Genomic DNA, 27936 nt, shown 5'->3' on the forward strand with positions numbered 1-27936 from the left:
AAAGGAAAAAAACCTACAACTAAGAATACTCTACTCAGCAAGGCTGTCATTTAGATTTGAAGGAGAGGTAAAGAGTTTTATAGATAAGTAAAAGCTAAAAGATTTCAAACCACTAAATTGGCTTTACAAGAAAAGTTAAAAGGACTTCTCTAAGCAGAAGAAAGAAGACCACAACTAGAAACATTTAAATTACAAAAGAAAAAGGTCTCGTTGGTAAGGGCAAACATATAGTAAAGGTAGTAGATCAGCCACTTATAAAGCTAGTAGGAGGGTTAAAAGACAAAAGTAAAACCATCAGTATCCACAATAACTAAGGGATACAATAAACAAAAAGATGTAAAATATGATAACAAAAAAGCTAAATGTGGTTGGGAGGAGTAAAAATGCTGGGTTGTTAGAATGCAGTCGAACTTAAGAGATCATCAACTTATAATAATCACATATATAGGTGTTATAGATAAACCTCATGGTAACAACTAGCCAAAAACCTATAATAGATACATACATGCAAGAAAAGAGAAAGGAATCCAGATATAACACTGGAGACAGTCATCAAATCACAAGGAAAGAGAGCAAAAGAAGAAGAAACAAACAAAACTACAAAACCCCAAAACAGTAAACACAGTGGCAATAAGTACATACCTATCAATAATTACTTTAATGTAAATGGATTAAAATGCTCCAATCAAAATACATAGAGAGGCTGAATGGATTAAAAAACAAGACCCATATGTATGCTGCCTAGGAGAGTCTCATTTCAGATCTAAAGACACACACAGACTGAAAATAAGGGGATAGAAAGAGGTATTCCATGCAAATGGAAACAAAAAGAAAGCTGGGGTAGCAATACTTCTATCAGACAAGATAGACTTTAAAACAAAGACTGCAGCAAGAGACAAAGAAGGACATCACATAATGATCAAGGGATCAATCCAACAAGAAGATTTAACAGTTGTAAATATGTGTACACCCAACATAGGAGCACCTAAATACATACAGCAAATATTAACAAACATAAAGGGAGAGATTGAGAGTAATATAATAATAGTAGGGGACTTTAACACCCCACTTACATCAATAGGCAGATCACAAAGACAGAAAATCAATAAGGAAACACTGGTCTTAAATGACAGATTAGACCACATAGAATATACACACACACACACACACACACACACACACACACACACACATTCCATCCAAAAGCAGCAAGATATACATTCTTTTCAAGTGCACATGAAACATTTTCCAGGACAGATCACTAGCTAGGCCACAAAACAAGTCTCATTAAATTTAAGAAGATTGAAATCATATCAAGTATCTTATCCTACCACAATGCTAAATAGACTAGAAGTAAACTACAAGAAACAAAAAAACTTCAAAAAACACAAACACATGGAGACAAAACAATATGCTACTAAACAACCGGTGGATCACTGAAGAAGTCAAAGAGGGAATTAAAAAATACCTGGAGACAAATGAAAATGGAAACACGATGATCCAAAATCTATGGAACACAGCAAAAGCAGTTCTAAGAGGAAGGTTTATGGTGATACAACATTACCTCAGGAAACAGGAAAAATCTCAAATGAACAATCTAACCTTACACCTAAAGGGACTAGAAAAGGAGGGACAAACAAAACTCAAAATTAGTAGAAGGAAAGAAATCATAAAGATCAGAGAAGAAGTAAATGAAATAGAGACAAAAAATAAATAGAAAAGATTAATGAAACTAAGAGCTGGTTCTTTGAAAAGATAAACAAAATTGATAAACTTTAGCCAGACTCATCAAGAAAAAAAGAAAGAGGGCCCAAATAAGTAAAATCAGTAGTGAAAGAGAAGTTACAACTGACACCACTGAAATGCAAAGAATCATAGGAAATTACTACACAGTTACACACCAAAAGAAGACAACCTAGAAGAAATGAATAAATTCCTAGAAATGTACAACTCCCAAGATTGATTCAGGAAGAAATAGAAAATATGAACAAACTGATTACCAGTAATGAAATTGAATCAGTAATTTTAAAATGCCCCACAAAATACAAGTCCAGGACCAAATGGCCTCACTAATGAATTCTACCAAACATTTAAAGAACAATTGACATCTGTCCTTCTCAAGCTACTTCAAATATTTGAAGGGAAAGGAATGCTTCCAAACTTGTTCTGAGGTCAGCATCACCCTGATACCAAAACCAGACAAAATTACCACACATAAAAAGAAAATAACAGGCCAATGTCACTGATGAACCTAGATGCAAAAATTCCCATCAAAATGTTAGCAAACTGAATTCAACAATACATTAAAAGGATTATATAATAACATGATCAAATAGGATATATCCCAGTGATGGAAGGATGGTTCAATATCCACAAATCAATGTGATAACCACATTAACAAATTGAAAAATAAAAATTATATTATCTCAATAGATGTAGAAAAAGCTTTTAACAAAATTCAACATGCATTTATGATAAAAACTCTCAACAACATGGGTATAGAGGGAACATGCCTCAACATAATAAAGGCCATATATGACAAACCCACAGCCAACATCATGCTCAATGGTGAAAAGTTGAAAGCATTTCCTCCAAGATCAGGATCAAGACAAGGATGCCCATTTTTGCCACTTTTATTCAATGTGGTATTGTAAGTTCTAGCCACAGCAATCAGACAAGAAAAAGAAATAGAAGGAATCCAAATTGGAAAAGAAGAATTAAAACTGTCACTTTGCAGATGACCTGATACTATATATATAGGAAATCCTAAAGACACCACCAAAAAACTTAGAACTAATAAATGAATTCAGTAAAGTAGCAGATTACAAAATTAATATACAGAAATCTCCTGTAATTCTGTACAGACAACAAAATATCAGAAAGAGAAATTAAGAAAACAACCCAATATACAATTGTATCATAAAGAGTAAAATAGCTAGAAATAAACCTAACTAAGGAGGTAAAAGACTTTTACTCAGAAAACTATTAGACATGGATGGAAGGAACTGAAGATGAAATAAACAAATGGAAATATATTCTGTGCTTATGGATTGGAAGAGTTAATATTGTTAAAATGCTCCTCAGGCAGTCTACAGATTCAGTGCAATCCCTATCAAAATACCAAAAGCATTTTTCACACAACTAGAGCAAATAATTCTAAAATTTGTATGGAATCACAGAAGACCCCAAATAGCCAAAATAGCCTTAAGAAAGAACAAAGCTGGGGGTATCATGTTTCTGATTTCAAACTATACTACCAAGTTACAGTATTCAAAATAGTATGGTACTGGCACAAAAACAGACATATAAATCAATGGAACAGAATAGAGATCTCAGAAATAAAATGACACTTAAATAGTCAATCAAAGAAGGCAAGAATACAAAATGGGGAAAAGACAGTCTCTTCAATAAATGGTGTTGGGATAACTGGACAGCTACATGCCGAATAACCAAACTGGACTACTTTCTCATACTATATACAAAAATAAACTCAAAATAGATTAAAGACTTTAATGTAAGACTTGAAACCATAAAACTCCTAGAAAAAAACATAGGCTGTATGCTCTTTGACGTCAGTCCTAGCAACACATTTTTTGGGGATACATCTCCTTAGGCAAGGGAGACAAAAGCAAAAATAAACAAATGGGAGTACATTAAACTGAAAAGCTCTGCACAGTGAAGGAAGCTATCAACAAAATGAAAAGGCAGCCAACTGAATGGGAGAAGGTATTTGCAAAATGATAAGGGATTTATATCCAAAATATACAAAGAACTCATATAACTCAACATCAATATAGCAAAGAACCCTATTTAAAAATGGCCAGGGGACCCGAATAGACATTTTTCCGAAGAAGACATATGGCCACAGACACATGAAAAGATGCTCAATATCACTAATCATCAGGGAAATGCAAATCAAAATCACAATGAGATATCACCTCACACCTGTCAGAATGGCTGTTATCAAAAAGACAACAAATAAGCGTTGGTGAGGATGTGGAGAAAAGGGAACCCTTGTGTGTTGTTGTTGGAATTGGAAATCAGTGCAACCACTATGGAAAGCAGTATGGAAGTTCCTCAAAAAATTAAGAACAGAACTGCAATATAATTTAGTAATTTTACTTCTGGGTATTTATTTGAAGAAAACAAAAACCCTTATTTGAAAAAATTTATGCACTCAAATGTCCATTGCTGCATTATTTACAATAGCCAAGATACAGAAGCAACCTAAGTGTCCAACATTAGGCGAAAGGATAAAGACAAAGTGATATATTTATACAATGGAATATTAGCCATAAAAAATGAAATCTTGCCATTTGTGACAACATAGATGTATCTACAGGGTGTTATACTAAGTGAAATATGTCAGAAAGGAAAGACAAATAATGCAGGATCTCACTTAAATTTGGAAGCTGAAAAGCAAAACAAAAACTTAAATTAAAACTGACTCAGATATAGACAGCTAATGGGTTGTTGCCTGGAGGGAGGGGTGTGTGTGGAGAGTGAGCCAAATAGGTGAAGGTTTTAAGAGATACACATCTCTAGCTGTATGATAAGTAAGTCAAGGTGTTGTAATATTACAACATAAGGAATATGGTCAGTAATACTGTAATAATATGGGGACAGATGGTTACTAGACTTATTATGGTGATCATTTCATAATGTGTACAAGTGTCAAATCATTATGAATACACCTGTAACTAACATAATATTGTATGCCAACGATATTTCAATAGAAATAATTAAAGAAAAATAAATGCAGAGATATACCATGTTCATGGATCAGACAATTCCATATTATTAAGATGTCAGTTCTCCACAATCTATAGATTCAAACCAATACCAAATGAAACATCAATGGGCTTTTTAAATGAAACTGGCAAGCTGTTTGTAAAAGTTATATAGCAATTTAGATAACTTAGAATAGTCAAAATAATTTTGAAAAAGATATACATAGTTGGATAACTCATAGCACCTAGTTTCAAGATTTACTATATAGTAATCAAGGCAGTGTGGTATTGGTACAAGGATAAATACATCAATGGAACAGATTGGAAAGTCCAAAAATCAGCACACAAGTACATGGTCAATTGATTTTCAACAAATGTCCCTGAGTAATTCAGTGGTGGTAATGAATAGTCTTTTTAAGAAATGGTATGGAAACAACTGGTTACTCATTTGGAAAATTATGACACTCCCCCCTTACCAAGCATCATGCATGAAAATTAGTTTGAAAGATTTCGCATACCTAATAAAAAATCAAAACATTAACACTTTAGCAAGAAAAATAGGAGAAAAATCTTAGCGATATTAAATCAGGCAAAGATTTCTTAGGTAGGAAACACAAGGCACAATCTTTTAAAAAGCGATAAATTGGACTTCCTTGAAAGACACAGTTAAGAAGATGAAAAGGCAAGCCACAGATTGAGAGAAGGTAATAAATCAAACATATGCATATATGATTTGTGTGCATGTATGTATCTGTGTAAGTGTATGTATCTATAACATTTATAGATAAGGATATAGATCCAGAATATATAAACAATTATTACAACTCAATAATTAATAATTAATAATTTCCCAAAGGAAAATAACTCAGATGATAAAGGAATACCCAAGCATAATTTCAACAGTCCTGTTTGAAACTACATAAAAATATTTCTAAAAAGACATTTAATTACTAACATCCAAGTATAAAAATTTTGACCTTTAGTGAATTTGTACAGAGAATGGTAAAGTATTTCATTTAAAATTGTAATTGAAAATAGCAATAATATATTATAATCAGAGGAAATCATCAATTAAGCAGAGAAGCAAGATTAAACAAAGTTACATCCAAAATAATGAAGTTAAATAATATATGGAAACTATATCATGAAGACATATTATTTGTATTTTTAGAAAAATAGAACCATATATTAGTGTGAAAAGATGTTAAAAAGTGAATAGTAATTTGTTGAGGAAGAACCATAGTATCAATGAGGGTGTATCATAAGTGACTAGCTGGCAATAAGTAAATGTCTTCCCTGATTTTTTCTTTATACTTATAGGAATTAGTATCAACAGATATTTCCCCTTGACTCTTTATTTCTTGAGGCCCCATCCTTCCTCATAGCATCTTTCTCCAAAAGAAATGAACTAATTTGCCACCTCTCCTTATTTTAGTTTTTCATTTTAAAAACAAAACCAAAAACTACATTTGTTTCCCCTTCTTTTTCTTATCTCCACAGTTACAGTTGCTTAGCAAAAAGTCAGTGCCTCTCTATTTATTTACTCACATAGGGTATGCCATACCTCAAAATATTTTTGAAGTGGTTTTTGCATTATAAAGAGGACATAATTATGAAAATGATTCTGAAGTTCAGTGGTACAGTAAATTATGAGCTTGCTTTCATTTTGCAGGGCATCAAAAATGTGTAAAGTACTGTAGAATGGATTACATCTGTTTTGTCGTCTCCTAAAGTAATAATTTTTTATGGTCCTTTACTTTTCCCATTTCTTTTCCTTTGGGCTGTGGCTGCAAAAACCACTTTAATTGCTCAGCTAACCTCTTCTTCTACCCAGGCATACCTTTCAAAAAATATAGGTAGTAGTTTTTTGAGGTTTGATGTACCCTGATGAAATATGAAGCTTGGTTACTTTTCTTAGCATTCCTTTTTGCTGGAGAGTCTAACTATATCAGTTTTCTTTAACCTTTGTATAGATTTGTTATTGGGCGAGAAAAACCAGGACAAGTGAGTGAGGTTGCCCAGTTGATAAGCCAGACGCTGGAACAAGAAAGGCGCCAGAGAGAGCTGCTTGAACAGCACTATGCCCAGTATGATGCCGATGATGATGAGGTAAGTTGCATTTGCAAACGTTCTTTTTCCTTCATTTCTTCTTTCTACATCCCTACTTGATAAAACTCTCTTTACCGTATAACAGTATGACAGGTCTTTGCAGTTTCTCAAGGAGAATGTGTTGACATTCAACTCACAGAAAGGAAATATTACTTGTGTTTGTTATTAGCTTATCAATCAAGTAATGGTATCATATTTACAGTATGAAGACTTCTGGATCAAATAAGTCCTCTTTTACCACAGTATTAAGATAAATTCACTGAAACAAAAAAGGGTAAAAATACCAAAATGTGAATAGTAGCTATTTTTTTGTTGGAATTAGGTGATTTTCTCTCTCTGCTTTATACTTTTTCAATTTTTTCTAAATTTTCTACAATAAGTATGTAACGCTTTTTAAAAAAAATCAGTAAACATTTTGAGTGAAAAGGCACATACACATACACAAACATACACAGAAAAGTACTGAAAATTGCTGAGTGTTTTCAGGTTTCCCCCCACCCCAGGAAGAGAAAGTTCTTTGGATCTGCTCACTATGATTTGTGCTAACATAATGCAGAACAAAGCTTTTCCACCAGCACATATTCCATAGAGTAGATACATACTGGAATAATTTTGCATCCTGCTCTCTGTAGAAGATCAAGCAAATGAATAGAAGCTAACCCCCAAGTGAAAACTTCTCTACGGAACCCTTGTGTGTTGTAATATAATACAGATGCTGGTCTATTTCTAATGTAAATGCCAAATGTACATTGATAAAATGGGACAACATACTTTATTATAAACATGTTTAAACATGCATATGTTTCACATTGGCATGTCAAAGGATCCATCAACAATTTAGTTGCAGTATTTCATACCTCATAAACATAGTAAATATTCAGGTAAAACAAATACTCTTCTTCATACCAGCTGATATAAATAAGGATAGTGTAACTTCATATGTTCAACCTCTACTCATCTGGATATATTCTTTTTCCAGAACTTTTTTTGGTTTCTAGCCAGGACCTAGTGAAGATCAATAAAGAGACATTCAAATATTTTTCATGTATTTTTAGTCTGGAGTGTTCTAACCCAAATGTATCTTAATTTTTCATCTGTTTGTAGTATAATGATGATGTATTCTCTCTTTATTATAGTAGAAAATTTTAAAATGGTGAATCAGTTAACTGTTGATCTAAGAGTAAACATTAGAAATTCTTCACTTGAGTGAATTAGTTTCTTAGAATTCTATTTAGTTGATTTAGTTTTTCACTTTCAGAATTCTCTTTAAATGGCAAATTTGGTTTTTCTTTTTTTTTTACTATACTACGATATTATATATGAAAATGTTATCTTGGATTTCGAAACTAAAAAAGTGATTTCCTCAAATATTTGAACTTTCATCTTCCCTAGTTTTCAGTTTTGTGTTTTATCAGAGACACTAATTTGCTTTGGCTTCAAGCCTGAATTAGGATTGTAGAATCATTCTCGGCAGGTTTGGCTTTTACCTGCTCACTCTTGTTAGAAAGAATTTGGATCTGAGGTTCAGGGGAGTACGGGTGACATCAAGTGGTGGAAGGTGAGGAAGCCAAATTTTTCAGTCTCTGTGGACCTCAGTGTCTTTGCTTTAAAGTACGGGTAGGTATTGGACTAAATCTCTAAATTCCTTCCAGTTTCTAATATTCCATGAGCCTGTGAAATAAAGCATCAGGTCTAACAAGGAAAGAGGGGAAATAAGATAGTTCTTTAATTGAGGCTTCCCAACTGAAATTTTTAGATCATTTACTACATACTTCCTCCAGTTATTTTGAGGAATTGATCACATTCATCCCCCAAAGTTTAAGCAGCTAAAGCTTTTTTTTAATATAAGATTTTCTCTAATTTAAAAATTTGACTAAATGCAAAAGGAATATTTATCATTCAACATTTATACTTAGGAGTACATCATATGGATTTTGTTTGTTTGCCTGTTTTTATAAGGAAAGCAGAGTTAGTTGATTGTCACCTGAGCAGATATTCGCAGGGGCAAGGAGGGTAAATAAATATTCAGTGCCAGGCACTTGGCCAGGTGCCTTTCCTACATGATTTCATGTAATCTTTACAGCAAGCAGAAGAATCTTTTTTTTTTTTTCTAAAAACGTAGTAATTGAGGCTTTTTCTAGTGGTGTAGCTAGTGGTTGCCAGATTTAGGATGGGAACAGGGTCTTCCTGACTCCAAGGCCTGGACTCTTTGCAACACACTGCTGATTTTGAATGGAGTAGACTGATGGGTCTGTCTGTTTCTAGGCACACACAGAGTAACTGGGGAACAAGAGATGCTGGAAGGAAGATTCCTGTTTTGGCTTATGGAGTTTCTTGTAATACTTAGGCTCTGTAATTCTTTGTTCTATATTTCTAATAATAGGGGGATTGAAAACTTGCAGAATTATTTTACTATAGGTAAATACTTAATTCAGAAGTAGCCTATGAAGATAGGGCTTAAAGGGAAGAATAGCTAAGTATACAACTATTTTACAAAAAAACAGAGTTTAGCTTTAGGTTAAACTTTTTCTTCTGTCTGTAAGTTGTAGAAATAGAAAGCAGGTGCTTGCTATTATGCTACTCCAAGTAACCTTCACTTTATTGAAAAGGTCAAGGAACCCTTTCCCATTGTTTCTTTCTCTCTCGTGTTCCTCTCGGACATACCTTTTTCCCTTTCTTGTGTGTTACACACTGCCTCACCAAAGCATGCCCAACTAAAACCTACCATTAATTTTCTGTGCATCGGAGAGATGAAAACCCTGCAAATAGTAAAAATCTACTTTTGTGTACACATGTTAATTTATTTACTTGATTAAATTCACTTTTTACTAATTTTTTACTATCTGGTTACAATTTAACCAGATATTGTTAAATTGATTGATCTGAGTGTTATGTCCTTATTTTTTATTTATTCTGTCTCTGTGTTAATGAAAAGTAAAAGACATACTGGAAATGAGAAGAACCAGTGTTTGTTATCCAGTGAGTAAATGGTCCTTGAATAATTGATTTAATTTTATATGTAATTGAACAATTTATTGATTTACATATCTTTGCTAACCCTGAGTTGTGTAATCAATTGCTTGGTTTCTTGTTTTTCTTATCATTTATAGAATCATCCTATGATTCCAAAGTTAGAATCGTTTTTATTTGATAATATCCCCTGTGACATTCCCTGGGCCAGCCAGGAAAACCTCTAATTAAATGCAGAGCGACCATGTTCATCCAACTAATTTCCAGAGCCAGCACTTAGATCAGCTTTGTCTACCGAAGAATAGATAGCTCTGGTTTTGGTCAAATAATCCAAGGTTGATTCTAACTTGGAACCTGTCACATTGACAGAGGGGAGTTGCTTGCTTGAATTGCCCACAGGGAAAACATTGCAATGTGAGAAATATATCCTGAAATTGTAAAAGTTCAGTGGGCGTCTTATCAGAACCATACTTAGGATTAAGAATACCTTACTATGTATTGTGTGTGCTTACATACATCTGTTTTAATGCTTTAAGAAATTATAAATCATACTCCAGTAGAATTTAAAATATATAGATAATACCCAAACTTCATTTAAACTTCTGAATTTTCTGTTTTTTTTCCTTCAAATATTTAAACTAGAATAGAGTTTAAAATAAGCAAACACCCAGTTCAGTTTGAATTGCATTCCTGTTTCTGTTCATTCTCTGGTAAACATTATGATTTTTTAGAAAAGTTAAAATGGCTCTGCCTAAAGGCTGAAAAATAAAAGGGAGGATCCTGTAAAGAAGAGGGAGGTATAAATCTGAACCACTGAAAAATTTTAAACATAGATCTGAATATATCTGTGATTGGGTGATTGTACTTCTGGATTTATAGAATTATTGTTCATTTCTCTTTCTTTCCTTCTTTTTTTTTTTTTTTAAAACAATCTGAAAGGTAACCATGGAGGATTTCAGTAAACCCCTCAGACAGTCAGCACTATCCCACGAAATTCTGGGGGTATGGTAAATTTTTCAACTAGATTTTATTTTCAATAACAAGTTTAATTTCCATTCATATGCCACAGTTATCCATGTTTACCTTTTAATGGTGAGATGATATAATTCTGGTATATGTTTTGTGTAGCGTAGGTCATGTATGTATATTTTGGGTATCTGTTTCTATCAAAGAGCAATATGCAATGTGAAACCCTGTGGGCTCAGACTGGAAATGAAGTATGAACTGGTACTGTACCACTTTTTTTAATTAGAAAGTATATAATGGTCATTCACATTAAAATGAATTATTTTACATACACTTTTAAAATTATATGATTATTTTGGTCTTGCTTCTTTAAATATAATATTTATTACACTTTAAAGTCTTAGAGTATAATGGCATTTCAAAGCTGCTTTGTGTAGTAGTTCATAGCAAGATTAATCATCACTCCAGAAACCGAGGCTCCTTCTCTTAAAATATAATTTAATCTTTCTTTCATAATTTGTTTTTATTACTAGAAATTATTATTAACAACTGTATCATGACAACATTTTTTATTAGAATCTTTTAAAGTACTGAATACCATTTAGAGCAACTGCCTACATAGATATGCATTTTTATTGCTTGTGTTAATATGTAATAATTAGAGACAGAAATACAATGGAAGCTATGGTTTGCATGTGTTAAAGGTTTACAACAATGTAATTTTTATGTGAAAAGCTTTAAAGGGATAACATTAAACTTGACTCATGCTGTTTGCTGTCCCTGTCTGGAAGCAGCTGGTGTCGTGTGAACAAGAGACTGCAGTTATTATGGATGGCCTTTTAGTAATGTGAACTGGCTTTATGCTGTGTGTATAGGGCTAAGAAACTAAGCGTTAGGGGTATTAGTTCTTGAAAGTTCGTGTTACAGCAAGCACTGGAACTTCAGTGTTTTTTCTCTCATTAGGCTGCTCTCTCTAGTGGGGGAAAAAGCCTTTTTTAATTTTTGTTGTCAACCATTTTAGAACACTGTGGCTGAATTGCAAGGAGTGTCTGGCAACTGCAATAACAATAACAACTATTTCCTTAAGGTTTGTTTTTTGGTGGAAAATAATGCTTATCTGTACCTTCCTGCTTTCATGTGTGAAGTTAAATATTCTATGTGTCTTATTAACTAGTTCTGTGCTTGGAAGAACTTCTCTAGAGCCATGTGTTTTGTATGTTGAATAATAGTTTGAAGATAACCAATTGAAAAATAATTAACTCTGAAACATAGCACATATTTTAGGCACAGTTTCTGCAATTTGGACTCACTTCCTAATATTTAACCATGGATGTTTTAAACCCCTAACATTTTAAATATTTTGTGATTTATATTCAAGGGAAAAAAAAGATATCCAACAACAGAGTTGTATGATGTTTATAAAATATAACGTACACGGTGCCTTATATTGTCTTTAAATCCAGTGATTATCTTTTTAGAAAAGGATCATTTGATACAAAGTTCTTAATTTTTCAAAAAACTAAACGTGTATATATTTAACTTATAGTAGTACTTGTTTGCACAATTTATATGGTAGGCATACTGAAATGTGTAAAAAGATTTTACACTTTAAATCATAAACTAATTCTCACTATCTTTAGCTGCCAGTAACAGCGATAGAGTAACTTAGAAATGGAAAGCCAGGTATATTAAAAAGGGAGATTGCTTTATGGTGATTAGAGGAGCCAGAAGAATAGAAGTACAATACAAGAAAAACAGCTTGTTTACAGACTCCAGTTTGACTGGACCTTTAAAATTATTTAATTTAATTATGTCCTTTGGTTTGTAATCCCCAAATCTATAGTAGTGGTCATTGTCATTGAAACCCAGAATCATAAGGTGCTTGGAAGACATTCAGTTAAAGACTGTATCCATTCTTGGTCTTACCTAAGCAGTGTACACATGCGTGCGTGCACACGCACATATACACACACATAAATGCACTACCCCAGGAGGTGGACATCTTCCTCTACTTGAAAGGTCCTCTCTAGAAATATTCTTTGTGTATAGAAACATTATTATTTATAACATGGAGCAGAGACAGGAAGATGTGCAATGTAAAGGGAAATTAGTAGAATAGAAACCTTTGCCTAAATAATGCCATCTTTTTGTAGCTCATTTTTTTAGTTTTATTTTGTTTATCATAATTCAAGTGATTTGAATATGTTTTCTTATTTTCTTTCCAACTACCACATTGTCATATTAATTCATGAGCCAAATATGAAATATCAGATACACTTCATCAAGTACTTCTAAGCCATTAAATTCCTCTGAGATTATAGACTTTTTACTTTCTAGAAACCATGCTAGAACAATTTAGTGATGAACTGCAGAGTTTGCAGTGTTACAGAAATGTCACAGAAACAAACACAAATGACAGCATTTTTCCAACTTTAAAAACATTTATAAATTGAATATAATTTTTTACCAAAAAGCTCTAAAATGCTAAAATGCATAGTGAGAGACGGGCCTTATTAGCCTGGGAAACTGACTAACTTTCCAGTGGGCCATAAGGATCCTGTGGTTTCCCATGCCTTTGCTCCTCCTGTTTTCTCTACCTTGAATGTCATTCCATACACTCTTTGTTGCTCTTTTGTGCCCACTAATCCTGTTCACCTTTCAGGGCTCTGTTTAGATTTCATCTGTCTCCTCCAAAAAGCTTTCCTGGGCTCTCTCAGCTGGGCTGAGGGCCCTTTCTTAATTGAGTCAGTAGCACCTTGTGTATCGCTCTCTATCATTGTTTACCCATAAGCTTGTAATGTCTTCAATGACAGGTCTCAATAGCTGGTTGATTTTTAATACATACAGGGATGAGCACAGCAGTGGGCAGATTAGAGGAAGCCAAGAAATTGAACTGACTTGAATCACTCAAAGGATATTAATATGAAAAGTGGAGAGTAGAGTTAAATGAGGAGAATGAAATTCAGTTAGGAACATAATCTGAAATAGTGAAGGAAGAATGGCATAGAATACAGGGATAAAAGAAATGTGAAACCTAGTTAGACTAGAGATTGAAGATAGGGAAAGGGCTGAAGGAATAAGCTGTACTTGTCTTTGGCACTTTGGGGTTTAGCACCGTTCTGTGGGCTTTTGCTACCACATTTTAATTGTTTTGAGAGACCGTGAATTTACAAGAAGACCCTATCTCTATCACACTGCACCAAAATCTTCTGCATGTAAAACCAAAAAAATAAATATGCATATTTCGTTCCTTGAAAACCTTTAGGACCTTAGAAATGGCAACCTGGTGACTCACATTGACATGACTCTTTAGTCATAACTGAATAAACATGTAGTAGAAACAGAATAGTTGAAATGGCCTAAATGATGCCAAGATCAATACTGCATAGATAACCATCTTCTCCTGCCCATTGTATTAACTTAGAAATAGCCTTCAATCATAGAAATACATTTTCATCAGCAGGAAAAACTGAATGGTGACCTGACCAAGGACTGACATCCTAAAGATGCCTTACTGTGGAGGTTTGCCTGGTCTGATAAGGGCTCTATTTATTTTAAACTGATATTGATGCTAGTAAGGGTGGTGGTAAAAACTCTTAATTGATTTTTGGAATTCTGGATTTTAAAGGGGTTTTTGAAAATTATTTTATTGACATAGAACAAAATGTGCAGATCTTAAGTGTGTAATTTGATTTTTATTACTATATATCCATATTTCACATATTAAAATCAACATTAATGAAGAATAATTTATATACAATAAAGTGCACCAATTGCAAATGTGTTTAGGTTAACAGTGTGATGAATAACCACCACCACAATAAAGATACAGAACATTTTCATTACCTCAAATAGTCCCCTTATAAAACTTTGCAGTCACTCTCAGCCCCAAAAAAGCATTCAGTCTGCTTTCTGACACTATAATTTTGTCAATCCTAGAATGTCATTTGAATGGAATCATAAAGTACATACTTTTTAATGTCTGGCTTCTTTCATATCTCTATCATAATGTCATACTTATCCTAAGTGTTCTCTATATTATGATTATACTGTAACTGGTGTTGCTTTGGGTTACAATAGAAAAAGCCCATGGCCCACCCAAAGTGGAATTCTAATTGAAGAACTCCATCTTAAAGCTAGAGCCCCATGGGCTACATTCCAGATAGATTAACTATTCAAATGTGAAAAGCAAAACTATAAAATTTAGAAGACAGTGTACAAGAATATCTTTATGACTTCAGTGTAAGAAATGGTTCATTATGTTAAGGAAATCCATAAAGGAAACAATTGAGAAAATTGACATTAAGATTAAGAACTTCTATTCATCAAAAGAATGCCTTTGTGAAAGCAAAAAGACATACCAGAAGCTGGAAGAAAATATTTGAAAACTAAATAACTGAAAGAGAATTATCTAAAGAGTCCTCCATGAGCCAGTGGGAAAGACTGCTTATGGGCTATTGGCTTGAATAGTCATGTCGTAGCAGAAGAAATCTCAGTGGCCAACGAACACATGAAAAGATGCCCAAACATATTAGGAATCAAAATGTAAAAGTTAAAAACCAAAATGAAATACTGTTTCCTACCTACTAAATTGATTTAAATTGGATATTTTAAGTTTTGGTGGGGATATGGAGTAAAAGGAACTCTTATTCTCTGCAATAGGAGTATAAATAGTCCCATTCACTTTGAAAAACAATTTGGCATTCTCTAGTAAAGTTGACTCAACAATTATGTTTCTTCCTAAACACCTTAGTAAAATTCTTAAATTCATGAGATGTAAAACATGTATAATATCATTCTTGTAATAGAAAAGAATTGGATACAACTGACATCTCTATCAAGAAGAGAATGGGTAAATATATTGTAGTATATTCATTCAGTGGAATGATACACAGAAGTTGTTTCTGCAGTTCACAACAGTTAGAGGAATTTCAGGAGCATACCATTAAAAGGAGAAAGGCACAGAAGAATACATGATTCCATTTATATGAAGTTTAAAATCATGTAAAAATTAATGATACATTGTTTAGTCATTAAAAAAATATAGTAAAACTAAAGAACAACAAGAATAATAAAATTCAGCAGAATTATTCCGAAGGGCAGGAGACTAAAATAGAATCAGGGAGGCACACAGAGAGGATTATAATTGAAATGTAGTGGTACTGCTCCTTTTCTTAAGTTGTTAGTTAACCGGTGGTGGTTACATCATTATTCATTATACTTTTTGTATATTTCATAAATACTCTTTGTGTCAACTCAATATTTAATGAAGAAAACTAAAATCTGCCATGTCCAATTGCTTATGTTTAATAGTTATGTGGATATAAAGTGAATATGACATGATTCCTGCTCTCCAAGGACCTATAAAATGACTTGAGACTCTGTGTCTCAAAGTGGGACTCTCATAGTACTTCTTTAAGATTACAGATTTCTCCACTCAGCCTCACACCTGCTGGAACAGAATATGCATTGTAAATAGCCTAGGGTAATGGGAGTTTGTGGGAAAGGTTAGATGCAATCAGAGCTGGAGTTGTCCAGTTTAAAGATGCCAGGAAAACTGACGTAAAGACTTTTGAGTCCTGGTATTACAGACACTTCTCAAGAAGAAATTGCTTCCACAAACCACCAGATAGCCATAATGAGGAAAGGAGTAAAATTATTCTCCCTCAAAGGGAATTATAAGTTTGAGATTATATTTATTATTAATCTGTAGATAATCCATAGAAACACCATCAATAATATTTTTGTTGGTTTTACTTTTTTGTTTACTATAAATTCTGTAGCTGTAACTTCTGGTTCTATGTGATAATCAGCATTTTTGCAATCATATGAGTCAATTTTTATATGAATACACCATATTTTCCAAGATTCAATTCGTTGTATGATTAAAGAATTATTAAGATAATAATAACATGTGCCACTTGGTCAGTGTAGTTGTTCTCTTCTGCAGATTAAAGATTTAGGGAAATACAAATCTCTTAGTCTCTTCCCACAGTCCTGCTGGCATCAGAATAAGTGCTTCATTGTTTCCTTGGCAAATAAAATGAAACTCAAGGAAGGCTGCCAATTTGAAATTGCAATGTGACATTTGAATACAGAGGTCTACTTTGGTCTGTTGACTGTTTAGTTCTGGATCTCAGTGGGAAAAATAGGGATCACTGGTTCCCTCCTCATATAGAATATATTTATCAGAGATTTAAAGACAATGGCATTTATGTCTTAGTAAGTAGCTATCATTTATTAAGAGGAATTGAATTAGAAATATTGAGTCATAGAAAAATATAGTTTATACTCCCAAGAAGCTTGCTATTTTGCTGTGGAAACAATAAATATATATGGTAAAGAATTTAAATCATTTTCCAGGCAATCTGTCAAAAGGCCAGATAACCATAGTATAAAAGAATCATCACAACAAAGGACATACAAAAGTAAAAACATGAATTTGAGATTTATGGTTTCAATTTTTATCTGCAAGAAGTTGTTTGTTGTTATTGTTTGTTTTCTGTAACTAAGAAGCTGGGCCAATATTAGGTGTGCTCAAGAAATAAAAAGACCAGTTTACCTGCAGAGCTGAGTATATAGAAAGGAATAATGGTTGGAAAGTCTTTGAAAAGGTAAACTGAATAATATTGTAGGGACTTTAAAAATCAGCTGACTTTCTAGACATTTTTTCCATTAAATAATAATCGGGGTAAAGGGAAATAAGGTTTCTGTGCTTCATTTGAGTGGGTAAAATGTCAACACCAGACGACTTTGATAAGTAAAAAATAAATAAATAAATAAATTGGGAAACAATTCTCTCCAAGGCTCTAACATTTCTGAGGCATTGACTGCCCTTTGTTCTAGACTATCTGTTCAAGTGTTTGTATAGATAACAGTCTTGGAAGATACAGGTAGACTTTCCCTCTCGAGCAAGGACAGTAATACTTACTGCCTGTTATGAAAGATGCAGGTTACCAGGCATGTCTGGGTGTCTCTACTGACATGCCTGCATGTGCAGGAATCCTCTGGCTCTCTTATCACTCTTCGGAAATTGTGGCTTGAGATACCAACACAAAAATCGTGATACAAAAATCAACTAGTATGAAGACCCATTCTGGGTTAGAAGAAGGTCTTGACCTTGTTCAGACAGCAGTTACAGGGATACATACTGACACTGAGCATGAAAGGAAGGAATTTGTCATTGTCATAGTCAAAAGCCTGGTAAATCCTTAAAACTTTGGCTGGTTCACTGGAGAGATTATGGGACAAGGAACATAATGCTAGTTAAGGAGAAATAGCAACAGTTGAGCTGCCTTTTGACTCAACCCCTCCTGCAGTTTATCATGCCAACTTTAGATTCACTCAGACAGTAAAATGTCGTGAAGCTTTTTGCAGTGGGTCTTGACTGCTATAAGGGAAGATTAGCCCTGTCAGGGAGATTTCTTTCAGATTGACAAACTCCTGTGGGAAACCATGGATGAGTATTTGGGTCCTAACTGGTCTATAATGCTGATAAAAGTAACTCACCAGAGAATGAGACACTATTTTGTTCAAAACAATCTGGATAAATTCTTGCAGTCAGCATTACCACTTGAAAAATGTCCCCATCCCTTATGTTCACACTACACTTATGACTGGACTCCAGATTGAGATGGACTCCATAACAGAGTCCCTGTTGTAGGAGTCAAGGATAAGGCTTCTGAGTCAAAAACTCCCTGAAGCTAAATTGGTTCTATCAGTAATGATGACTCACCCTGCATAGTGCTTTAGGTGGACCACAGACATTGGAAGTTTGGTTAAAACATATTAGCCACTGCACTGCTCAAAACTGAAAATGCACTATTACTTATTACATGAAATTGAATGGTTGAATCAATTGAATAATTGAAAATGAATTATTACGGCACCTTATTACAGGCACAGAGCTTCTCTCTGCCTCCGTACCCCTTGATGTCCCCTCCTACTACCCTAACCTCAGCTGCTTTTAGGAGAAAGATGATGAGGGGTCAGGCTAAGATAGATCTCTTTGTCCTCCAGAGAGATCAAATGCTATATGAACCCCTTGAATATACTGGGAAACTTTGGGAGGGGAGGCACTCAAACTTTATGGTTCTGTGGATGCTGGCTCACCAGTCAGCATCTCACCTGATCCCATAGTGAGAAAGAATATCCAGATTCAACTGATGTGGTTTGGGCAGAGTCCAAAGCAAGAAGGAAAGCTGAAGAGGCCTTTAAAGGGTGGATGGGACCCTTTTGGCAGATGCAATGTAAAGCTGTTATGCGTCCACTGCTAAATCTGCACTGGAATTGATTTCTTATATGCCTGTAGTTTTTTGTGCCATTAGGTGACAGTGGAGATTCTCCCACTCAAGGATTGCCACATATAGAGAAGTGATAGTAGGATATGTAGATGACTCTCCCAGTTTTATTCCAGGTGGTGATAGTAGGATATGTAGATGACTCTCCCTGTTTTATTCCAGGTGGTCCAGCAGAAACAATACAGAATCGCAGGAAGAGAAGGGTAAATCGCAGTTTATTTAAACACTTAATGGCTGCCAAAAAAAGAGGAGATGGGGTAGCTATTAACCTCCTACTAAGCTCTTATGGAAACTGAAACTGAATGCTTGACCCATGGAGGCCTTGTCACTCTCTGGCCTAATATTCTCAGTTTGATGTGGGTCAACTTGACCTCACTGATCAATAAGGTTGGAAGGGCCCAACAGACTTTGCTTGTCAAATGGAAGTGATAGATTCAAGAAAGCTGTTAGCCTGGCCCAGCAGCATCTTAGATTTACATGAACGAGTAGCAGCTTTTTATTTGGGGGGAACTATCTGCTACTATCCTCCTGAGACAAGGCCTCTAGCTCAATGAGGCCTTTGGTTCATAGAGGTTTCCTTAAATGCCTGGGCTTGTTTCACCAGTGGTTCAGCCAGGCTGTCCAATTCCATCTGCTAGGCTTTCCAACCTCAGCACTAGCTATGCAGACCCAAAAATGAACATGGTCACTTTGCTCATTGGGCAGAATTCAAGGTCATATAACTCTGGCCAGTACTCCCCTTGATGAACCTTGTGATATTTTTACTGACTTTTTGAGCTGCTGTCAACAGCCTGTTGGTCTGTCACTTGGAAAATTACAGATTAAAGTTTAGGATGGCAAACTATAGAAACAAATTGTGGCAATTGATCAAACTCTTGAGACTTTTCATGAAGCTTAGGGGTAGTCATAAGACACCTTCATGTATTAAAAGAAACACTGTAATTATCAGATCATGTAGCCCTCAGATGACATTAGAGATCCCTCCGAAGTGAGGCTGTTCTTAGTTAATCGGGGTTGCTTTCCTGGGGGATAGCTGACTTTTTATTTATATGCAATTATTCTTAGGTTTGGAGTCATTTAATTAGATAAGGTGGTCCAAAATTTGTTCCAAACTTTAGGTGATGTTATCAATGACACCACCTCTATCCTGGAAGGCATTCAGGTTGACCTCAACTCACTGGCCAGGGTTGATATGGGTGATAGAATCGCCCTGAACCCTAGATTTCCTCCTGTGGTCCAATGCCTAGTCTGTGCAATCACTGATACTTCCTGCTATACCTGGATTAATACCTTAGACTAAGTGGAAAACTCAATGAAGAAGCTTAAGGAGAAAGCCACCTAGATTTCTAAGGTAGACCCTGATGGTTTATGGGATTTGTTTAGCCAGTAGAGTCTGGAAGCCTGGGGAGTATGGTTGATCTCAGTACTGCAAGTTGGGCTCATTCTGCTGTTTGGAGTTCTTTTAATAGTAGTTTTAATTATATGCTGTGAGACAGACTGAACAGTTTTGGTCCTAGCCAGTCTTGGTCACACTTATCAGTGTAGTCAAGGGAATGTCATACTCATGGAAAAATTCACCAGTTGCCAAGATAATGTAGAAATGAGGGTGGATATTGTTGGGAGACAGTTCCCCCATGGCTCTCTCACTTCTCTGCATGTCTTGTGAGCAGAGGCATGATGGCCTTTGTTTCAGATTATTTTTTCAATGATATTTGTATAGTGAACAACCTTGGAAAATAGAGATAGTATCTCTCTTCAGGGTAGGTGACAGACTTGCTTACCACCTATTATAAAAAATTTGAGTTTCCTAAGCTCAAAATTCTTAACAAAAGAGTTTAATGGTCACAGCTGCTGCTTCATTTTTAGACCATGACAGTATCCTAGATTTGAACTTTGTTTGGAAACCATTTCTTAATTTTAGAATCAAGACTTTCAGAACCATCAAGTCTTGGTTCCTTTCTGTTCAACAGTCCTCTCAATTGATCTCTGTCATATTTTAGTAGCAGCAGCAGGAAGAAATCAGGCAGCACCTTCAGCACTTTGTTTGGAAATCTACTTCCCTGGCTCACTCAGTTCAGTAGGGATATTTCCTACATTTTCCTTACAGAAGGTGATAATGTGGCAAAGCTTTCTGCCACTACACAACAAGGATCCCCCTTCCAGATCTCCACTTACAGTCTTTTCAAGGCAATTTAGGCTGCTTTAACATACTCTTCAAAATTCTTCCAGCCTTCATTCACTGCCTGTTTCCAGACTTCCTTGTTTTTCTATATTTGTTATGGCGGTACCCCCTTTCTATTGCTCTATAACAAATTACCACCAAAACTCAGCAACTTAAAATAAGAAGTATTCACACATTACAGTATCTGTGGGTCAGTTTACCTGGATATCTCTGACTCAAGATCTCTTGCAAGGCCAAAAATAAGGTTTCAGCCAGAACTGCAGTCATATACATGCTCAACTGGAGGAAGATCTGCTTCCAGGCTCACTCACAGTTGTTGGCAGAATGCAGGAGATCTACTTCCAAGCTCCCTCATGTGCCTTTTGGCAAGCCTCAGGTCCTTGCTGGCTGTTGGCCAGAAACATCAGTTCCTTGTGATGTGCGCCTCTCCATGGGGCCACATACAACATGGTGGCTTGTTTTTCAAGAGCAGGAAGACAAAAGAGGTGCCAGTCACAGTTTTTTGTAAACTAATCTTAGAAGTGACACCCCATCACTTTTGTTGTGTTGTGCTTATTAGAAGTGAGTCTGTAGGGACTTCCCTGGTGGCGCAGTGGTTAAGAATCTGCCTGCCAATGCAGGGGACACGGGTTCAAGCCCTGGTCCGGGAAGATTCCACATGCCGTGGAGCAACCAAGCCCATGCGCCACAACTACTGAGCCTGCACTCTACAGCCCACAAGCCACAACTGTTGAGCCCGTGTGCCACAACTACTGAAGCCCGTGCGCCTAGAGCCCGTGCTCCGCAACAAGAGAAGCCACCACAATGAGAAGACCGTGCACCGCAACGAAGAGTAGTCCCAGCTCGCCGCAACTAGAGAAAGCCCTCACACAGCATCGAAGACCCAACACAGCCAAAAATAAAAAATAAATAAGTTTTTTAAAAAAAAGAAGTGAGTCTGTAGATCCAGTCCACATTCAAGGGAAAGGATTATACAAGAGCATGATTGTCCAGGAAGAAGGGATCATTAGGGGTCATTTTAGAGCCTGCCTACCAGAGTGGTAAAGAGAGTCCCTGCTTTTGAGGAGTATACTTTTGAAAAGGAAGGGAGAAAAAAACTAAAAAAAACCTTTAAAACTCTGTAATATCTAATTCTGATTTTTGAATGGTCTACCACAATTGCTGTAACAATTTTAAGAGGGAAAAATGAGTTTGAATTGTTACAGAAGATTTTATAGGCAAATCTTATATCTATCTGGTCAGAATTTTAGGAAGAATAATTTGCTAGCAGTATTATCAGTGACCTGAGGAGCTGAGCATCTGAAGGCAGGGAACACAAGAGGCCTTATGAGTAATCAAGATAGAGATTTTAGATGTTTCTTGATTTGGCGACTAGACAGTAAGAATGGAGTGAAATGTCAGAAAACATTCTGAGAACAAAGACTGACAAGAAAATTTTGAATGACTTGATAAACGAGAGAAGTGAATATATATCTTGGGCCATCATGTTGGATGTTTTACATATTTTATTTCTTTGAATCCTCTCAATACCTATGAGATTGGTATCTTTTGAACCATTTTATAGAAGAGGAGATCACGGAAGATACAAGCTAAATGACTTGCCCACTATCATACAGCTGTGACATTGTTTTTTCTCTTTTGGGGCCCTGGTCTCTCCAGCCCCCAAGCCATACTCTTTTTTTGTTGTACTGTTCTGTGGCATTGTCCTGGAGAAACGAGGCACAGTGAAAATAATCGTAGTCATAAAGTCATCTTGTCATTTAGCATATTCTAGGCACTGTGATCAATACTTTGAATATATCACGACTAGAAATTCTCCCAACCACCTTATGAAGAAGGTGCTGTTATTCCCAGTGATGGGAAAAGAGACTAAGTAGCGCAACACTACAAAATCAGGGCACACAGAAGTCAACTGACAGAAAATGGAAAGAGAGATGCCTTTGCAGGGAAGGGGATGCTTTTGCTGAAAGCCATCTGGATGGTTGGCACAGACTTAGGAATTTTAAACATTAAAGTGTTAGTTTGAGGTCTTTCTCCTCCAGAGAAAAAGCAACTCTCTTCTATTCTCCCACAGAACTGAGTCTGAAAATATATATAACCAAATTCAATTCCAGTAAACAAATTCCAACAAAAACTGCGTAATTAAGGCTATTTTTATGATTAGCACCATTTAGTTTCCCTGAATTTACCAGAACAAACATTGCTGCAGCAAAAATTACTGCTAATGGTTGAACCTAACAGCAAGAGAAAATCCCCAACAGGGTCATTTAGGCCCCAGCTGCAGCTGTGCTTCACTGTATTTCTTACTTGAAAGCTGAGAAGTAACAGGAAAATCAGGCTCTGCTGTGCTGTGCAGATGTGGCTAAAACTGTATTAATTCACTCAGCAAACATTTGTTCAGCGCCTACTGTATGCCAAGCAGTGTGCCAGCCACACTGGGATCACAGGGGCAGATTACGCCTGGCATGCTCAGGGAACCTGCAGTTGAAAGAAGTAGTTGGGAGGAGGCAGATATAGAAACAGCCGAGCTTCCTGAGTGACAGAAGGCGTGCCATGGAAACGTAAAGGAGTGGGTTAGAAGAGTCTTATGCCAGCAGCTTCACGGGGTGCGCTAAGTAGATGGATATTCATCTTGGACCGCCGGGGCAGGAGGGGAGTCGATCAGTGAGGAGAACAGAGGCCTGGAAGTTTGCTTGGCCTTGGGTAGAAGCTGGTACCTACGCCAAAACTGGGAATCCAAGAAGAGGAGCAGGTTTAGGGAAAGGAAGAGTTTTACTTCAGAAATGACCAGTTTGCTTTTAAAAGATTCATGTGGCAAGGTCTTCTAGGACATTATATTTATGAGACCAAAAGTTAGCAGATGTCTGGTTACAAGATCTGAGGAAGCCTTTAGCCTGTTGGCTATTGTAGTATAAGTACTGCAGCAGCAGCAGCAGTGATCACTTATTGTGAGCATTGCCATGTGCCTGACCTTGTGTTGAACACTCTACAGGTACCACCTAACTTAATGTCATGACAAGCTTGTTATACTAAGGAACTATTTTTATCCTCACTTCATAGATGAGGAAATTGAAACTTAGATCTGAAAACTAACTTTACCAATATCAAGAGCCGGGATTTGAACCCAGGCCTAAGTGACTTCAAAACCAAGATTCTTTAATTGGTCACCACTTAACTCACCACTATAACAGACACTGTCTGTTCCTTCTGTAAAACCTACACTGAGATCTACAGCCCTCCTGAGTATTCAAGGCTCTAATATGTCTACATGCTTCTGGTCCCACCAGAACCACCAGAAGAGGCAGAACCTGTCAGTTGTACTTAACATTGTAATTATGTATTTTAATAAAATATTAAATCCTCCAATAGCATATGAGTATAAGGGAAGTTGTGTCTATGAAAGCAGATAAAATGCTTTGCAAAGATTCAGTGAAGACTGGTAGCTCAAGAAAATTAGATGTGAGAAGGAAATGTAAAAGAGAAAAACCATAAAAATCTAGAGGACCTTAGCACTCATTTTGCCCTGCAAGAATCTTTTTCATCCATTTTAAGACACTGCATTAATTCTATAGATTATATGCTGTGGTTCTGGTTTATATAAGAAAGCGTGCATGAAACATCAGTCAGCATGCCCGTGAGCCAAACCTTTTGAAGGGGACTTCTATGCACTTGCCCAGGGTGAGCATATTATGAGAGAAAAGAAGAGGACAGGAACTTTGGAGCTCATTGCAGGCAGGTGCAAGTCTTCAAAGTGAACTGAATGATCATGTTCAAAAATGTGGAGGGTGAATTTCAACACAATAGGATTATGCACCAGGGTTTTTGGTTGGAGAAAAATGAAAGGAATGTATTTCCATCTTTTTTTCTACAAAGCTTTAGTTCTGTAGACTGTAAGCAGGATAGCATAGAAGAAAGAGCATGGGCTTTGGAATATGTTAGATGTGTAGCTTCAGCAACATAACTAATTGACCTTGGGTAAAGTCTCTGAACCTCAGTTTCCTCAAGTTAACATGGTATAGTAATACCTATATCAGTTAGTTTTTTAAGGAATGTACAGTGGTGGGCACATAGTAAGTTACAAAACAATCACTATTCTTTTTTTTGACCCTTTTTGGGAAGCCATTAAAAAGTATAAGATGTTAATCAAGAAGGTAGACAAGAAGATGAAAAGGCAAGAACTATTCTTGCCTCATTTAAAGTGGATTTGCAGGTTGGGACGAAGAACTTTCAGGAGTCTCTGTTTACTTGAAAGATGCTGAATCTTTTCAGAATAAAGAGATAAAGAGAAGGACCTGGATACCACTGGAAATACTTTGTTGTAGCAACTTTTGGGGGGTACAACATTGTCCATCTTCCTCTGTAAATGTCAGATTCAGTCCAATTTAATTTTGAGGTTTATGAAATTCTGCTAACCTATCATTCCATGTAATTTGTTTTATTTGCAGACTACCATAAAAATAATGTCCATTTTCCACAAAGATAAAAGAATCAGAAGAACACATATTCTAAGTCTACCAAATGTAACTTTTTAACTTCCAGGTGTTTATGAGGTTCTGTAGTAAATGCACCCTTTATTCTAAAGCCTGTTTAGGATGGGAGTGGTAAATGATCTGCGAGAGAGAATGGCAATGTAATGTTTTTAAACACCCTATCCAGAGTCTCTAGTAAGTAATAAGTAGAATCAAGACAGTAAAATATACATCTTGTCCTCAGGATGCTTATGAGACTAATTAGAAACAGAAAACATTAGTAAATGGAAAGATGAAATGAAAGATAATAAATTTTAGCAGAATTGCAGGTGATTTGGGTTTTGAGGAGAGAGACCGGTAGAGAAAAAAAAAGTAAAAGAATCAAAAGAATTATTAATAACTTACATTTATGGAGATAATTTTGATGACTCAAATGGGTAACAAAGCCAGAATTATACTTAGAGGTAAGAATTGTTATATATTGTACAAACCCTTATCCTGTTATTCACTAAAAGGAGCATTAAAAAAATAAATGTGATAGAATGCTGCCTTCTCATCAAATGACTTTGCAGTGCATTTTCTTGATATTATTGAAAACTTCCGTAGCAGGTTATAGATATTACCAAGTAAATGCAATTGGCGTTCTTGGATTTATTCTTTTAAAAATGTTTGTTAAGGTCCTGTTATAGGTTAGGCCCCCTCCTAGGCACATGCTTATGTTCATTCCCTTAGATATTGTGAAGAAGTATCTATTTTCAAGCTGGCAAAGGGAAATCAAATTGTTCAGTTCAACTCTTATGTTTAAAATGTGCTGCGTTGTCATCAGACTTTAAATTTAACTTAAGATTTTATTGAGTCATTCATGATAGTCATCAAATTGATTTGATATAGAAGTGAATTTTATGTACCTGGCTTAGCCCTTCATAATAACCGGCTTTGCTGCTAGTTGTAACGATAGGGTCAAAAATAAGCACAGAGTTTTATATCTCTAAATCAAAACTTTCATCAGGTTATCTTGAGATTGTGCACTTTGCCAGCCTTGCTACATTTCTATTAATTAACATCACTGGGATTCATAAAGTACCTATTAGTTCTGAAAATATGTATAAATAGGAGATGAATTAATTTACAGAATATCACACAAAAAAAATACCAAGTCTGGAATTAGAGTCCTTTTAAGGTTTATAGGAACTAATCATACCACGAATGGAAGCAATCTGGAACCAACCAGCCCCACTGTTCAGCTACCTTGCCCTGCCAGTGCCAAAGACACTTAGAATGGTATTTACAGTTTAGACATTTTCAGACTGGTTTCTTTCTTTCTTTCTTTCTTTCTTTATTATTTTATTTATTTTTTTTAACATCTTTATTGGAGTATAATTGCTTTACAATGGTGTGTTAGTTTCTGCTTTATAACAAAGTGAATCAGCTATACATGTACATATATCCCCATATCTCTTCCCTCTTGCGTCTCCCTCCCTCCCACCCTCCCTATCCTGCCCCTCTAGGTGGTCACAAAGCACCAAGCTGATCTGCCTGTGCTATGCGGCTGCTTCCCACTAGCTATCTATTTTACATTTGGTAGTATATATAAGTCCATGCCACTCTCTCACTTCGTCCCAGCTTACCCTTCCCCCTCCCCGTGTCCTCAAGTCCATTCTGTAGTAGGTCTGCGTCTTTATTCCCGTCCTGCCCCTCCTACTGAACGCTGGCAGAAGACCTCAGACCTTTCTTTCTTTCTCTTTTTAAAAATTGTATTTATTTTTGGCTGCATTGGGTCTAGTTGCAGCACGTGGGCTCAGTAGTTGCAGCACGTGGGCCCTAGAGCGCGTGGGCTTCAGTAGTTGTGGCACATGGGCTCAGTAGTTGTGGCTCAGAGTCTCTAGAGTGCAGGCTCAGTAGTTGGGGCACACTGGCTTAGTTGCTCCACGGCATGTGGGATCTTCCTGGACCAGGGATCCAACCTGTGTCCCCTGCATTGGCAGGCTGATTCTTAACCACTGCACCACCAGGGAATTCCCTTCAGAATGGTTTCTAAAGACCCCTAGGTTTCCAGGTGCTGATGAACTATATAGTATAAAGATGGAGGCCAGGACTTACCTGGTGGCGTAGTGGTTGAGAATCTGCCTGCCAATGCAGGGGACACGGGTTCGAGCCCTGGTACGGGAAGATCCCACATGCTGTGGAGCAGCTAAGCCCGTGTGCCACAA

General features: G+C 36.0%; 1 protein-coding gene across 10 annotated transcripts in view; it reads left to right on the top strand.

Moving 5' to 3' along the window:
* The window catches only part of PPP1R9A (protein phosphatase 1 regulatory subunit 9A), a 295263-nt gene that overhangs the window by 189412 nt on the left and 77915 nt on the right, over window positions 1–27936 (top strand). For 6 of the 10 annotated variants that reach the window (XM_028162275.2, XM_028162277.2, XM_007195740.3 and 3 more), the window contains exons 6-7: window positions 6704–6839; window positions 11797–11862. In XM_028162275.2, coding sequence (XP_028018076.2) covers window positions 6704–6839; window positions 11797–11862 — 202 coding nt within the window. The remainder of the gene's footprint in view (window positions 1–6703; window positions 6840–11796; window positions 11863–27936) is intronic. The other 4 variants (XM_007195742.3, XM_007195743.3, XM_007195746.3 and 1 more) reach the window with 1 other exon arrangement.

Source organism: Balaenoptera acutorostrata, chromosome 7 (genome assembly GCF_949987535.1).
Source record: "Balaenoptera acutorostrata chromosome 7, mBalAcu1.1, whole genome shotgun sequence".
Taxonomy (NCBI): domain Eukaryota; kingdom Metazoa; phylum Chordata; class Mammalia; order Artiodactyla; family Balaenopteridae; genus Balaenoptera; species Balaenoptera acutorostrata.